The 13,563-nt window shown below is 42.3% G+C and overlaps 1 protein-coding gene across 4 annotated transcripts in view; it reads right to left on the bottom strand.

The window, feature by feature from the left end:
* Window positions 1–12,766, bottom strand: part of LOC110522208 (protein FAM184A) — a 161,026-nt gene extending 148,260 nt beyond the window's left edge. For 2 of the 4 annotated variants that reach the window (XM_021600410.3, XM_021600412.3), the window contains exons 1-2: window positions 12,386–12,760; window positions 11,948–12,152 (exon numbers count right to left, since the gene is read on the bottom strand). In XM_021600410.3, coding sequence (XP_021456085.2) covers window positions 11,948–12,127 — 180 coding nt within the window. In that variant the 5' untranslated portion in view covers window positions 12,128–12,152; window positions 12,386–12,760. Of the gene's footprint in view, window positions 1–11,947; window positions 12,153–12,385 lie in introns of all 4 variants that reach the window. The other 2 variants (XM_021600413.3, XM_021600411.3) reach the window with 2 other exon arrangements.
* Window positions 12,767–13,563: the final 797 nt, after the last annotated feature.

Genomic DNA, 13,563 nt, shown 5'->3' with positions numbered 1-13,563 from the left:
GTGTGCACACAAACATACAGCATATAACAGCACACACAGGCCAAAGTGTTGAAACCGGCAGAAAAGCGTGACACTAATACGTGTGAGAGAGTGTGTCTGTGAGAGGAGGATGCTTGAGAAGCCAACCCGCAGGGTGTGATCGCTGACAATACCGTGGGGAGACAATGTGCAAGAGACAATAAACCAAATTAATGCATCACATGGGACGATGTGAGGCCGATAGAAAAACAATGAGCATTGTAGACCAAAGCCCATTGCATGTGAGAGGATGGGGCATCATACACTGCTCAAAAAAATAAAGGGAACACTAAAATAACACATCCTAGATCTGAATGAATGAAATATTCTTATTAAATACTTTTTTCTTGACATAGTTGAATGTGCTGACAACAAAATCACACAAAAATGATCAATGGAAATCAAATTTATTTAGAGTCACACTCAAAATTAAAGTGGAAACCCACACTACAGGCTGATCCAACTTTGATGTAATGTCCTTAAAACAAGTCAAAATGAGGCTCAGTAGTGTGTGTGGCCTCCACGTGCCTGTATGACCTCGCTACAACGCCTGGGCATGCTCCTGATGAGGTGGCGGATGGTCTCCTGAGGGATCTCCTCCCAGACCTGGACTAAAGCATCCGCCAACTCCTGGACAGTCTGTTGGTGGATGGAGCGAGACATGAAGTCCCAGATGTGCTCAATTGGATTCAGGTCTGGGGAACGGGGGGGCCAGTCCATAGCATCAATGCCTTCCTCTTGCAGGAACTGCTGACACACTCCAGCCACATGAGGTCTAGCATTGTCTTGCATTAGGAGGAACCCATGGCCAACCGCACCAGCATATGGGATCTGAGGATCTCATCTCGGTACCTAATGGCAGTCAGGCTACCTCTGGCGAGCACATGGAGGAAAGAAATGCCACCCCACACCATGACTGACCCACTGCCAAACCGGTCATGCTGGAGGATGTTGCAGGCAGCAGATCGTTCTCCACGGCGTCTCCAGACTCTGTCACGTCTGTCACATGTGCTCAGTGAGAACCTGCTTTCATCTGTGAAGAGCACAGGGCACCAGTGGCGAATTTGCCAATCTTGGTGTTCTCTGGCAAATGCCAAACGTCCTGCACGGTGTTGGGCTGTAAGCACAACCCCCACCTGTGGACGTCGGGCCCTCATACCACCCTCATGGAGTCTGTTTCTGACCGTTTGAGCAGACACATGCACATTTGTGGCCTGCTGGAGGTCATTTTGCAGGGCTCTGGCAGTGCTCCTCCTGCTCCTCCTTGCACAAAGACGGAGGTAGAGGTCCTGCTGCTGGGTTGTTGCCCTCCTACGGCCTCCTCCACGTCTCCTGATGTACTGGCCTGTCTCCTGGTAGCGCCTCCATGCTCTGGACACTACGCTGACAGACACAGCAAACCTTCCTGCCACAGCTCGCATTGATGTGCCATCCTGGATGAGCTGCACAACCTGAGCCACTTGTGTGGGTTGTAGACTCCGTCTCATGCTACCACTAGAGTGAAAGCACCGCCAGCATTCAAAAGTGACCAAAACATCAGCCAGGAAGCATAGGAACTGAGAAGTGGTCTGTGGTCACCACCTGCAGAACCACTCCTTTATTGGGGGTGTCTTGCTAATTGCCTATAATTTCCACCTATTGTCTATTCCATTTGCACAACAGCATGTGAAATTTATTGTCAATCAGTGTTGCTTCCTAAGTAGACAGTTTGATTTCACAGAAGTGTGACTGACTTGGAATTACATTGTGTTGTTTAAGTGTTCCCTTTATTTTTTTGAGCAGTGTATTTCTCCCAAACCAACAGGACATGAAATACAGAGTGAAATATGAACTTGGCCACATTGAAAATTCACAGTGTGCTTCAAGGTTGCAAATGACAATGAAATTCCTCTGTCAACAGATGAAACTGGCACTTTACCAAATCAAATCAAATCTTATTTGTCACATGTGCTGAATACAACAGGTGTAGTAGACCTTACCGTGAAATGCTTACTTACAAGCCCTTAACCAACAATGCAGTTCAAGAAATAGAGTTAAGAAAATATTTACTAAATAAACTAAAGTAAAAAAAAAAATGTATAAAAAGTAACAATAAAATAACAATACAGGGGGCTACATACAGGGGGTACCGGTGCCTAGTCAATTTGCGGGGGTACAGGTTAGTCGAGGTAATTTGTAGGTAGGGGTAAAGTGACTATGCATAGATAATAAACAGTGAGTAGTAGCAGTGTAACATCAAGGGGGGGATAAATAGTCCAGGTGGCCATTTGATTAATTGATTAATTAATTGATTAATTAATTAGTCTTAGAAGCTGATAAGGAGCCTTTTGGACCTAGAATTGGCGTATACTATACCTCTTGCCGTACGGTAGCAGAGAGAGCAGTCTATGACTTGGGTGACTGGAGTCTTTGACAGTTTTTGGGGCTTTCCTCTGACACCGCCTAGTATATAGGTCCTGGATGGCAGGAAGCTTGGCCCCAGTGATGTACTGGGCCATACGCACTACCTTCTGTTGCGCCTTATGGTCGGATGCCGAGTGGTTGCCGCAGTAAAACCTTTTGAGGATCTGGAGACCCATGCCAAATCTTTTCAATCTCCTGTGGGGGAAAAGGTGTTGTCACGAATGTCTTGGTTAGGTTTGGACCATCACAGTTTGTTGCTGATGTGGACACCAAGGAACTTGAAGCTTTCAACCTGCTCCACTACAGCCCCGGCGATGAGGAATAGGGGCGTGCTCGGGCCTCCTTTTCCTGTAGTCCACGTTCATCTCATTAGGCAGGTAGCCTAGTGGTTAGAGCATTGGGCCAGTAACCAAAAGGTTGGTAGATTGAATCCCTGAGCTGACAAAGTAAAAATATGTTGTTCTGCCCCTGAACAAGGCAGTTAACCCACTGTTCCTAGGCTGTCATTGTAAATAATAATTTGTTCTTAATTGACTTGCCAAGTTAAATAGTTTTTTAAAAAATTTAAAACTCTCAACCCACTCCACTACAGGCCAGTTGATGTGTATGGGGATGTATTCGGTCCTCCTTTTCCTGTAGTCCACGAACATCTCCTCTGTCTTGCTCACATTGAGGGAGAGGTTGTGTTGGAGAGGCCATCATCCAACTTTAGTGTTGAGGAGTCCATCAGCCTGAACCAACAACGTTTGCTTTGAAGTCTTTCGAGGTGGGGGGAGGAGATCATCAGCTAGTATGACATCCAGGCTCCCAGTATCCAGTCTGGAGCGTGAAGTCACAAGCTGTGCTGGACGGCTACTGCCCCTAGAAAGCAGGAAAGTATTCACACCCCTAGACTATTCCCACATTTTGTTCTGGTACAAAGTGGGATTAAAATAGATTTAATTGTATTTTTTTTTGCCAAAGATCTACACAAAATACTCTAATGTTAAAGTGGAAGAAAAATTCTTACATTTGTAAAGAAAATTACGAAACTTAAAACACTAATATATCTTGATTACATAAGTACAGTGGTTCCTCCTTTAAAAGTTGCGAGCTTGCACCGCGGGACTTAGGGATACAAAGCTTCACTGCTTCAGACCACCACAAGGGGGAGTTAGAGTACTCATTATGCATTTGGTCCCAAGGTTTTTATATGACCAATCATATCGAGTGGTTCTAATGACAAATTTTGACGCGAGCCACCCGTCCCTGGGTGAAGATGGCTGACAAAATGTACAATTGAGAGGAATATGTTTTTTTGTCATAAAGTTAATTGACAAAAATCGCAATTTAGCAAGTTATCTGACTAGCTAGTGTTGGGAGAATGAATTTGTCATTCCTGTTGTTTAATGTTTTAGGGATTCCTGAGAATCTGTCTTGTAAAACAGTGGATGTAAAGAATCTGGCTAGCTAAAGCATTTACTGCAAATTGAATGTACAATTGTGTAAGCTTGCCTTGCAATGCAGCTGAAGTAACATAGCTAACTATTTACTTGCTTATTGTGTAGTGGAGGATAAAAATAACTGTATGCCTATGGATGTTTAGTTGAGACATTCTTTTTCAGTCATATCAAACTTGTTTGAATGATGCTGTGTCTGCATGTACTGTATGTATTACAATTATACACTTCAACAGTGTTTACTGCTCCTGGGACATCAATGATTACACATTGTAACTATGCAAAAAACTAGAAACATGATTGATTATTAATTAATATATACAGAAAAAAAACTATGCATATCTAACTCCCTTCATCTGCATTAATCTGAGGACACAGGATAGTATTTCAATAAGATACTTCATTTCAACCAGTGGAGAATGTGAAACGCTTTATTGAAAGAAGTTAATTATCCAGGTGTTATAAATACATAATAAATGCATTAAAATTATGATAATTGTAATATTATAAATACAAGTTCAATCTGTACTTCAATGCACATATGGTGTGCATTATAAAACGAGGAAGAAAGACGAGGTGGGGAGAGAGGGGTAGAAGACAGAAAGGGAAATAGGTAAGAACAGCGGCAGACAGCATATGATTAATGAATTACAGTGCTACCCTAATATTCTCTCAGTTCATCACAATTGCAGTGTCCCCTAACCAGCCTTGGGCCCCCAGTTGGCCCGAAGGTTATCTTAAGAGTGGGTGAGGTGGCGATGATGGGACTGGCTTCCTCTCTCACATCAAAACATACCTGCAGACGAGTGCAAATTGGGGAGAGGGGCTAATAGCTGAACAATAGACTATTCAACCTTTACTAAAGAATATCTAATAGCCGAGCTAGATGTGAAACCCCCCCTCCTCCTATCACAGACCAGATTTGCCCTAACGACCAAGGGGTAGCTTGCTACTCAATGTAATAAAGTATTGACTTTTCAAATAAGTTACCTTACACGTTATGATGGCTGACAATTTGTTAGCTACGCTGTCCTTATGTACCACATAGCATATCATTACAGCAGTATGTACCGGTATGTTAGCTAGCTAGCTAGCTGCGTAACGTTAGTAGTTATACATCAAACTTGCCAGTATATTAACTACAGGCTATTTAACTACCCAACTTTTATTGACTTGATTATTCTCGGTCATTCTTAGCTTAGCTAAATGGTATAGTCGTTGTGCTTTCTCAATGGACATTCGTGTGCTTTCGTGAATTCGCTCTGGCTATCTATAGACTGGACAATAGAATGAGTCAAAATTCACCCAAGGCTAAAAAACGGCTTAAGAACGTTGGCTAAACTGGAACACTAGCGCCCATTGCAAATAAATGGAATCGAACTTTCGCAGAGCCTGTTTTGACTGGAGTCATGCTTAGAATTCCATTAAAAATGTATCCCTTTTTATTTTACCTCTACAATCTGGTCGTCAGATGAAACTGGAAAAAAACTACTTGTGTAGAAAGTAAACATCCGCACATCGATGGTGTCAACTGTGCTTGTCTGCCTAATGAAAAAGTAGGGGAAAAAATGTAAACTTAGGACTATTTCTGGTCTAGCGATCGATGACATACGAGCTCGCTGCCCAGACTTACATAATTACAAAGAGGAGAATATTCCTGATTAAAATTATGCCTGTGTAACAGTTTTGCTTCCGTCCCTCTCCTCGCCCCTACCTGGCCTCGAACCAGAGACCCTCTGCACACATAGACAACAGCCACCCTCGAAGCATTGTTACCCATCACACCACAAAAGCCGCACCCTTGCGAAGCAAGGGGAACAACTACTTCAAGGTCTCAGAGCGAGTGACGTCACCGATTGAAACGCTGTTAGCGCGCACCCCGCTAACTAGCTAGCCATTTCACACCGGTTAAACCCGACTTGAAAAAAACAAAATATACACAATGAGATATTTGGTGAAATAGCCCGGTATTCCTCTCCATAGGAAAACAATTGGGGGAGCTCAGCATTCCAAGGGCAAAAAGTATTTTGGGGCTAGCGTTTGATGACAACCGAGCTAGCTGCCCAGGCTTACATAATTAGAAAGAGGAGATTCTCGTGATTAAAATGGCGTTTGACTTGAAAAAAATTGAAATACAGTGGGGCAAAAAAGTATTTAGTCAGCCACCAATTGTGCAAGTTCTCCCACTTAAAAAAGAGAGGCCTATAATTTTCATTATAGGTACACTTCAACTATGACAGACAAAATGAGGGGAAAAAAAATCCAGAAAATCACATTGTAGGATTTTTAATGAATTTATTTGCAAATGATGGTGGAAAATGTGGATAGTGATCCATCGACCATGATCTTTTGCTAGTTATGGCCTCTTTCACCATGATCCATAGCGATTTTGTTGCCATTCAGCCCCATTGAGCAACATGGCGTGTTTCAAATTCAAATACTTCCAGCTTCATGCGCCATCGGGAGTTTTTCATAGTGCTGACGTCATCCACGCATTCCTATCACCATCTACTGGTTTTAATGTCTATGATGACATCTTATCCTTGTCATACTGCATGACATCTCTGAACAGGGCCATGGCAACATCATGCATGGATGGGCAGTCAGTGAGCAGCACACACAACTGTAAACAGGAACATGTTTTACGCAGATTATCAATGGTGAGTCTTAACTCGCTGTGAGCCCGAGCTGGTCGGGTGGAAATGTAAGGTTTAATAACGCACGGGGAAGCACGGGTTTTGTGACGCAGCCACCAGTCAGTCATGTTAAGACCTGTGCTGTCATTAGTCGTGGCTTTCCTGTGAAACACCCACCTGACACCTCCAACCTGCCCTCTCTAATCTCCACCTGTCTAGGTTCCCCCATGTGTTTGTTCTGGGGTGTTTCCTCACATTCCTGTAGAAACTCAGTACAGTACGGTCCCCTAACAACAAACAGCCAGCCAGCTTAAATAGCCTTGTCAAATGCTTGGGGATATTTCATCAGAAATGCATAGGTTACTTTTACACACATTGGCCAGAATGGTATTGTTTCCTCGGCTTCACTCCTGCCTGTCTCTAGAATACACTTGAGGTGGAACAATTGGAGCTAGAAGCACCTTCAGAGACACTTTCCAGAACTTTCCAGGCTAAACCCTGCATTATTGTCACCACAGAGGTGTGTTCTGGCAAACGACAGATGAGCAGCATGTACAGTATGGCAGTGACCATTTACCACAGATTGCATCACACAGTCAGTGGTGTATCAGAGAGAACTTTAATCATATTTCCTGTGATAAGGGTGTGCCATGGGGTGCGAGAGTATCTTAATGAAATCTGACGTGGGATTGTGACAATCAGCCAAGAGCATCCTGCCAAGGTTAATAACAACTCCTGCCTTTTTCAACAGCAGGGTTCAATCTTGACAGTTTGTTCATTTGATTTCGCCCTCTCTCTGAATCCTTCTGGGAGAATAATTTAAATCATTTTCAATATCCCCAGTGCCTCCAGGTAAAGTCATGGACAATTTGTGTTCTCAAAGAACAAGCATTTTTCCTCACCACAATATAAAATAATTCCCTGTCTTGACTAGTTCTAGCCTAGATATTCTCTCCATAAATTACACATTTGCTAACAAAGAATGAGTTTTCAGACTTCCTGTCTTGCAAGCCCTCTGCAGCACAACTTTGTTTGAATTCTTGCAGTACGTTTGCTAACCACATACAGGTACTGTAGCGTTAACGTTGGCAGAGTAAGCGTTTTCTGTTAAGCCTGTAGTGCCATTTCAGTCCCTATCTGAGGTCCACCAGATAAGGCTGAAGCGGTTTTCTAAAATAACATATTGTTAAGGTTCCTCCCAGTCCCACTACCTATTGGAACTAAGCCCTGGAGCCCAGGGCCGTAGCCATCTGCTCTGCAGCATGGCCCAGCCTGCCACCTGATAAATCAGAGAAATCAAATAACTTCTAACCCCTGGATTATGGCACAACACATGCAAACGTTGCAGTGCACTATATTCCCCTCTCTTAGCAAGGGTATTAACACATCACAGCAGTCTGAGCACATCCTCTGAGTGATCTCTCTATAGAGAGAGATTCACTGGGGAGAGGGGATGGACGGGACCACCTGGCACGGCAGGGAGAAACACATTCCTTCAAGTGCTGTCATCACTTTACACAGAGCAGCCCGCTCCATTGCAGAGGTAAACACGGTGCTGGGAGCGAGCTGGAGCTAAATCAGAGGTGGAATGAAACCAAAGTGAAACATGCGCCAGTGGCCAGGTTAACTGGGCAGTGCTTGGGTAAGGGGGGGCTACCATTCTGGCTTCAATTGGCTCTTGGCTCCAGATCATTCTGTAAAGGCAGTCTTGTTGAACTCATGTGGGAATCGGAATCGTCAAGATACACTATACACTACCAAAAGTATGTGGACGCCTACTCGTCGACCATCACATCCCACACTAATTTCAAGGGGTGTCCACATACTCTTGGCCATGTAGTGTACCACATACTTATTAGTAACATAATATATTACATGATCTACATTAATGAGGAAACAGAGTTTAACTGTACTGTGTTGGCCTAACCTATATTGTTGTAGTTTGACTATTCAGGTGGAAAGATTTGAGAGCCTACAGCTAGATCCAACTCGGTTCATCAGCTCAGTACTTAAATTAACCTATAAAATGAGACTGCTTTGCACATAGTACCCTGTTTCCCCTTGGAACAATGTTATGGGTACATAGTAATAAAATATAGGTCTCCATAATATTCAGTTTTCAGGTGCTTTTGTCTATAAAGACATTACCGGACTCATTAGCAAAGCTAAGGACAAAGGATTGGTCAAGGCCAGTTACTTCAGAGAAATATGCATCTTTATACCTGCATGATATTGTCTTGAATTATAATGAACTGGTTGCTATGGGAGCAATAGCCTACTTACAGTCCTGACAGCCATCCTCTATCAAAATGAAACAGACAGTAAAATACAGTCATACAAGAAAATAAATAATTTTACAGAATGGATTTTATTCAAGCGATCTGACACAATATCTGATGTAAACTGACCAATGAAGTGAGTCTTATAATATTGTACAGAAATATAAACCACATTGATATTAGGTTGCCTTTCAAATAGATAAATACAGAAGGCTAAAATAGGTCTCCTCAGTTTGAAACTTCCTTGCATCCAAATGTTATTTGCTCCATCACTTAGAGTAGTCAGGTGAGAGATAGAAACAAACATGTACTACTGTGCTGTAAGGCTGAGAAAAAATGAATGTCTTGCATCTCGATGAGCTGCAAAATACTGTAGTGTCGACCTACTCTGAATGACACTGCAAACACTATGAATCAGGACCTTACTGCAAGGAATAGGAGACAATGTTTTCACCAGACTAGAGCATCAGCGACAGACAATGGAGCTGCCTTCTGTAGGACAGGTTAAATGTATCCCTTTTCAGACCATGTCCACTACTTCAATGTTCCGACTGAGTTATGACCTGGACAAGAGGACACTTACCACTTAGTCTTCAATCAGATGAAGTCTGTGTCTGCTGGACAGGGAGGAACAAGAAATGACGTTTCTTAACAGATGTTGCACAGAGGGGCTCCTGGGGTCTCCGAAACACAACAACATGGCCACACCCTGTTTGGGTTAGTTGGAGGTAGGATGCAACAGTTGTATTGCTCCTTCTTGTATGACCATGCCTTTGAATTGGTTGTCATATTGAAAGCCACAAGGTTAGAGTATGCAAATACTAGCCTGGTGGCCCAGTCTGCCTTGTGCTTTAGCTAACTAACTCACATATAATCTAGTCTTTCAAAGATACTTCATAGATCTTCATTGTAAAGGGTTTAAACACTGTTTCCCATGCTTGTTCAATGAACGATAAACAATGAATGAACATGCACCTGTAGAACGGTCGTTAAGACACTAACAGCTTACAGACGGTAGGGAATTAAGGTCACAGTTATGAAAACTTAGGACACTAAAGAGGCCTTTCTACTGACTCTGAAAAACACCAAAAGAAAGATGACCCTCCAGCATGACAATGCTGCTCGTATGGCTGGTGGCATTGGTGGCCATACTGAGCACATCTGGGACCTGTTGGATCAGAGGGTGAGGGCTAGGGCCATTCCCCCCAGAAATGTCGGGGAACTTGCAGGTGCCTTGGTGGAAGAGTGAGGTAACATCTCACAGCAAGAACTGGCAAATCTGGTGCAGTCCATGAGGAGGAGATGCACTGCGGTACTTAATGCAGCTGGTGGCCACACCAGATACTGACTGTTACTTTTGATTTTGACCCCCCCCCCCCCCCCCCCCCTTTGTTCAGGGACACATCATTCCATTTCTGTTAGTCACATGTCTGTGGAACTTGTTCCGTTTATGTCCAAGTTGTTGAATCTTGTTATGTTCCTACAAATATTTACACATGTTAAGTTTGCTGAAAATAAACGCAGTCGACAGTGAGAGAAGGTATCTTTTTTTGTTGAGTTTAGATGGATTGGTTGTTTAGCAACAAAACCGACGTGTGAGTAGCTATGTTGAAAAAAAGACAGGGTTGGCTTAGACTGTTCACAACATGTAAACTATATTTAGTCTTCAAATGTTTAATGAAAAAATAAATACATTTGCACAGTGAGCACTTGTTGTCTCTCAAATACATCGATACAGTTGTTGGTTAGCTAGCTAGGCGAATTTTAGATACAACGAGCTGAAACGAGCCACCTACGATTCCCCACAAGGCAGCTTCTGTGAATTGTTGCTAACTATCTGACGTTCAGAATTATAACAACGCATACCTCCTTCTGATAACATTGCGCGTGCATGAGTTTTTTGAGACTTTTTCAGCCAACTCGTCTATAGGCTAATATGGAACCACTATCTCTCATCTTTACTTCAGTGGATCTTGCTCCTAGTGTGGATGGGCAACCTGGTCTCAGAACATTTTGTATAATTCTATAAGTGAATCCTCGACACTACATTTAGTATGATATGTTACGTTTCGTATGGTATGTATTCATTTGCGGATGTACATCACCCATTTCGTATGATATCTTACGAATTACAATTCATATTACAGTACCAGTCAAAAGTTTGGACACACCTACTCATTCAAGGGTTTTTCTTTATTTTTTCTATTTTCTACATTGTAGAATAATCGCGAATAGATCAAAACTATGAAATAACACATATGGAATCATGTAGTAAACAAAAAGTTTTAAACAAATAAAAATATATTTTATATTTGAGATTCTTCAAAGCAGCCACCCTTTGCCTTGATGACAGCTTTGCACGTTCTTGGCATTCTCTCAACCAGCTTCATGAGATAGTCACCTGGAATGCATTTCAATTAACAGGTGTGTCTTGTTAAAAGTTAATTTGTGGAATTTCTTTCCTTCTAGCTGGCTAACGTTAGCTAGGCTAGGGTTTAGGGTTAGGGTTAAGTGTAGGAGTTAGGTTAAAGGGTTATGGTTAGGGTTAGGGGAAGGGTTAGCTAAAAGGGTTAAAGTTAGGGTTAGAGGATGGGTATGCTAAAAGGGTTAAGTAACCATCTGTTTTATGTAACCATACCAATCGTAACAATTTGAGTGTCCGGGATTAACATTTACTATGTTATGTGTAGTCAATGAGACCAGGCTGGGATGGAATACCCTGCTTCCTAAATTACCTTGTAGAAAAACATAGGTTATATTAAAATGGGTAACAATTAAATGTCCTTAATTTGAAAATGGCCCTCACACTATCAATTTATTCCAGCTGGTGGTATAAACAGCTGTCAGCACCGAGGGTTAAAATGTATGATTATTTAGCACTAGTGCAATATTACGTGAGTACTACTGAAATAACGTTCCGTGTTCAATGTTATTATTGCATACATATGACCAAACTAGGCATATCATTATGTAAGAACTGAATAATTCCTAGCTATATATAAAATAATTGTGACATTTTGCGTTTTATATAATCAAAGATTCGCTGATGCCGGATGAGAGGACTGGAATACCTCCTCAGCACCCGAGCCTTGACAAGTGCAGCAGCATCACAGCACCTGATTAAAGACCGGTCCATTGGTACTCGAGTATCTATAACAGTAACAATCCTTACCTTTGTCAGCTGTGCTATTTTCTTGCTCATTTTGAGGTGCAGATCTTGGGTATATTCCATGGTGATGCCCGACTGGTAAGACATTGTAGATGATGAGCCAGAATTATATTTCCCTGCTCCGGACGATGGATTGCCAGCTGCAGGGCTGTAGTATTGCTGCCAACCCGCTCCAGTCGCCATCTTCACGATCCCTCAAATGTTGTTACTAGAAGAATGTGATGTATCAATGACAATAGCACAAAGGTCAAAGCAGGTTCCCCCGCAACAGGATCTTTCTCCTTAAATCCGTAAAATAAAAATACATCAAGACATACTGCTTGATAATATCAATGTGTCATTTTCTGCAGGTCAAAACAAATGCAATACAGTTGCTGTTAGCATAACGTGTTAATAACACATGCAAATCTAGTACAGCAAAACGCAATTAACACTGCCTACCGTCTTCATCAAAGAAATGTTGCCGTGTGTTTCATGAAGGGGTCCTCAGCATTAGCTAGCCAACGTCAGCTAACGTTAAGTGTGGCAGTAGCGTTCCTTTGACCACTCAAATTCTTGAAATTCTTCGCTTTGTATTTGACAAGCAAGGAGTCACCATGGCACGGGTATTTGCTCAAATGAAAATCTTGTTGAATTGATGTTACTCACGTTGAACCCGGTATTTTGCACCGGAGAAAGCCGGTCCGTAAAGGGGTTTCTTCAATGCATAGCTAGCTTGTATGTGTGTGTGTGTGTGTGTGTTGCTCTCTGACAGACAGAGTGGTTGCTGTATTGCTGAAGACTCTGTTACCAAGGATGACTTTTTACGTTACTGTCAATGACGTCAGTTCCGTTCGTTTTCACTCTCTCCCATCGCTTTCAATGATGTGCTGATTTTGGGGGGGTATAGCTGCGATGGGATCAGAGTCAGGTGACACGTGCACTACATTTCAATAGAGTGTTAATCAAAACATTCAACAAATATATGTGTGTGTGTGTGTGTGTGTGTGTGTGTGTGTGTGTGTGTGTGTGTGTGTAGCCCGTTTGTGCATGTTGCAAGAACACATTCATAATGGAATATGTGTGTGTGAGGAGGACAAAGCTGGTCATCAATCCTGCTTGCTGTCTGCATGCCTAGAGCACCTTTTGGAACATTTCTACTGCGCTGGTCTTAAATCCCTGCACATAGGAAGAGAATCCTGAAGCAGATTGAAGATCCCACTCAAACCACAGTTCAGTTTATAGTCTAATTATGATGATTCTGTCTGATTTCTTATACTCTTATATACTCTATATTTATCTTATGCTTGCGGCCAAGACAGAGAGCAAACACACGTTAGCCTTACCTAAAGCAGGGTTTCCCTAACTCTGTTCTGGGGCCCGACTTTAGAGCATGTTTAGTTTTTTGCTCTAGCGCTACACAGCTGATTCAAATATCTGACACATCATCAAGATTGGATTATATACTGTACAGTGACGACCCGTCATTCAGGGCAGGTGGGGCAGGTGCCTGTTTTGCATGTTATTTTGGTATTAATACATGTCACATTTCAGTTTGCAAACAATGTTTTAAAAAATACATATAAAGCTGCATACAAACTTGGTCTTTTTTTTGCTTTATTGAGTAAGGCAGCTCCAAA

Source organism: Oncorhynchus mykiss, chromosome 4 (assembly GCF_057628025.1).
Source record: "Oncorhynchus mykiss isolate SJ-2025 chromosome 4, ASM5762802v1, whole genome shotgun sequence".
Lineage (NCBI taxonomy): Eukaryota > Metazoa > Chordata > Actinopteri > Salmoniformes > Salmonidae > Oncorhynchus > Oncorhynchus mykiss.
This window is presented reverse-complemented; position numbering and strand designations above follow the sequence as displayed.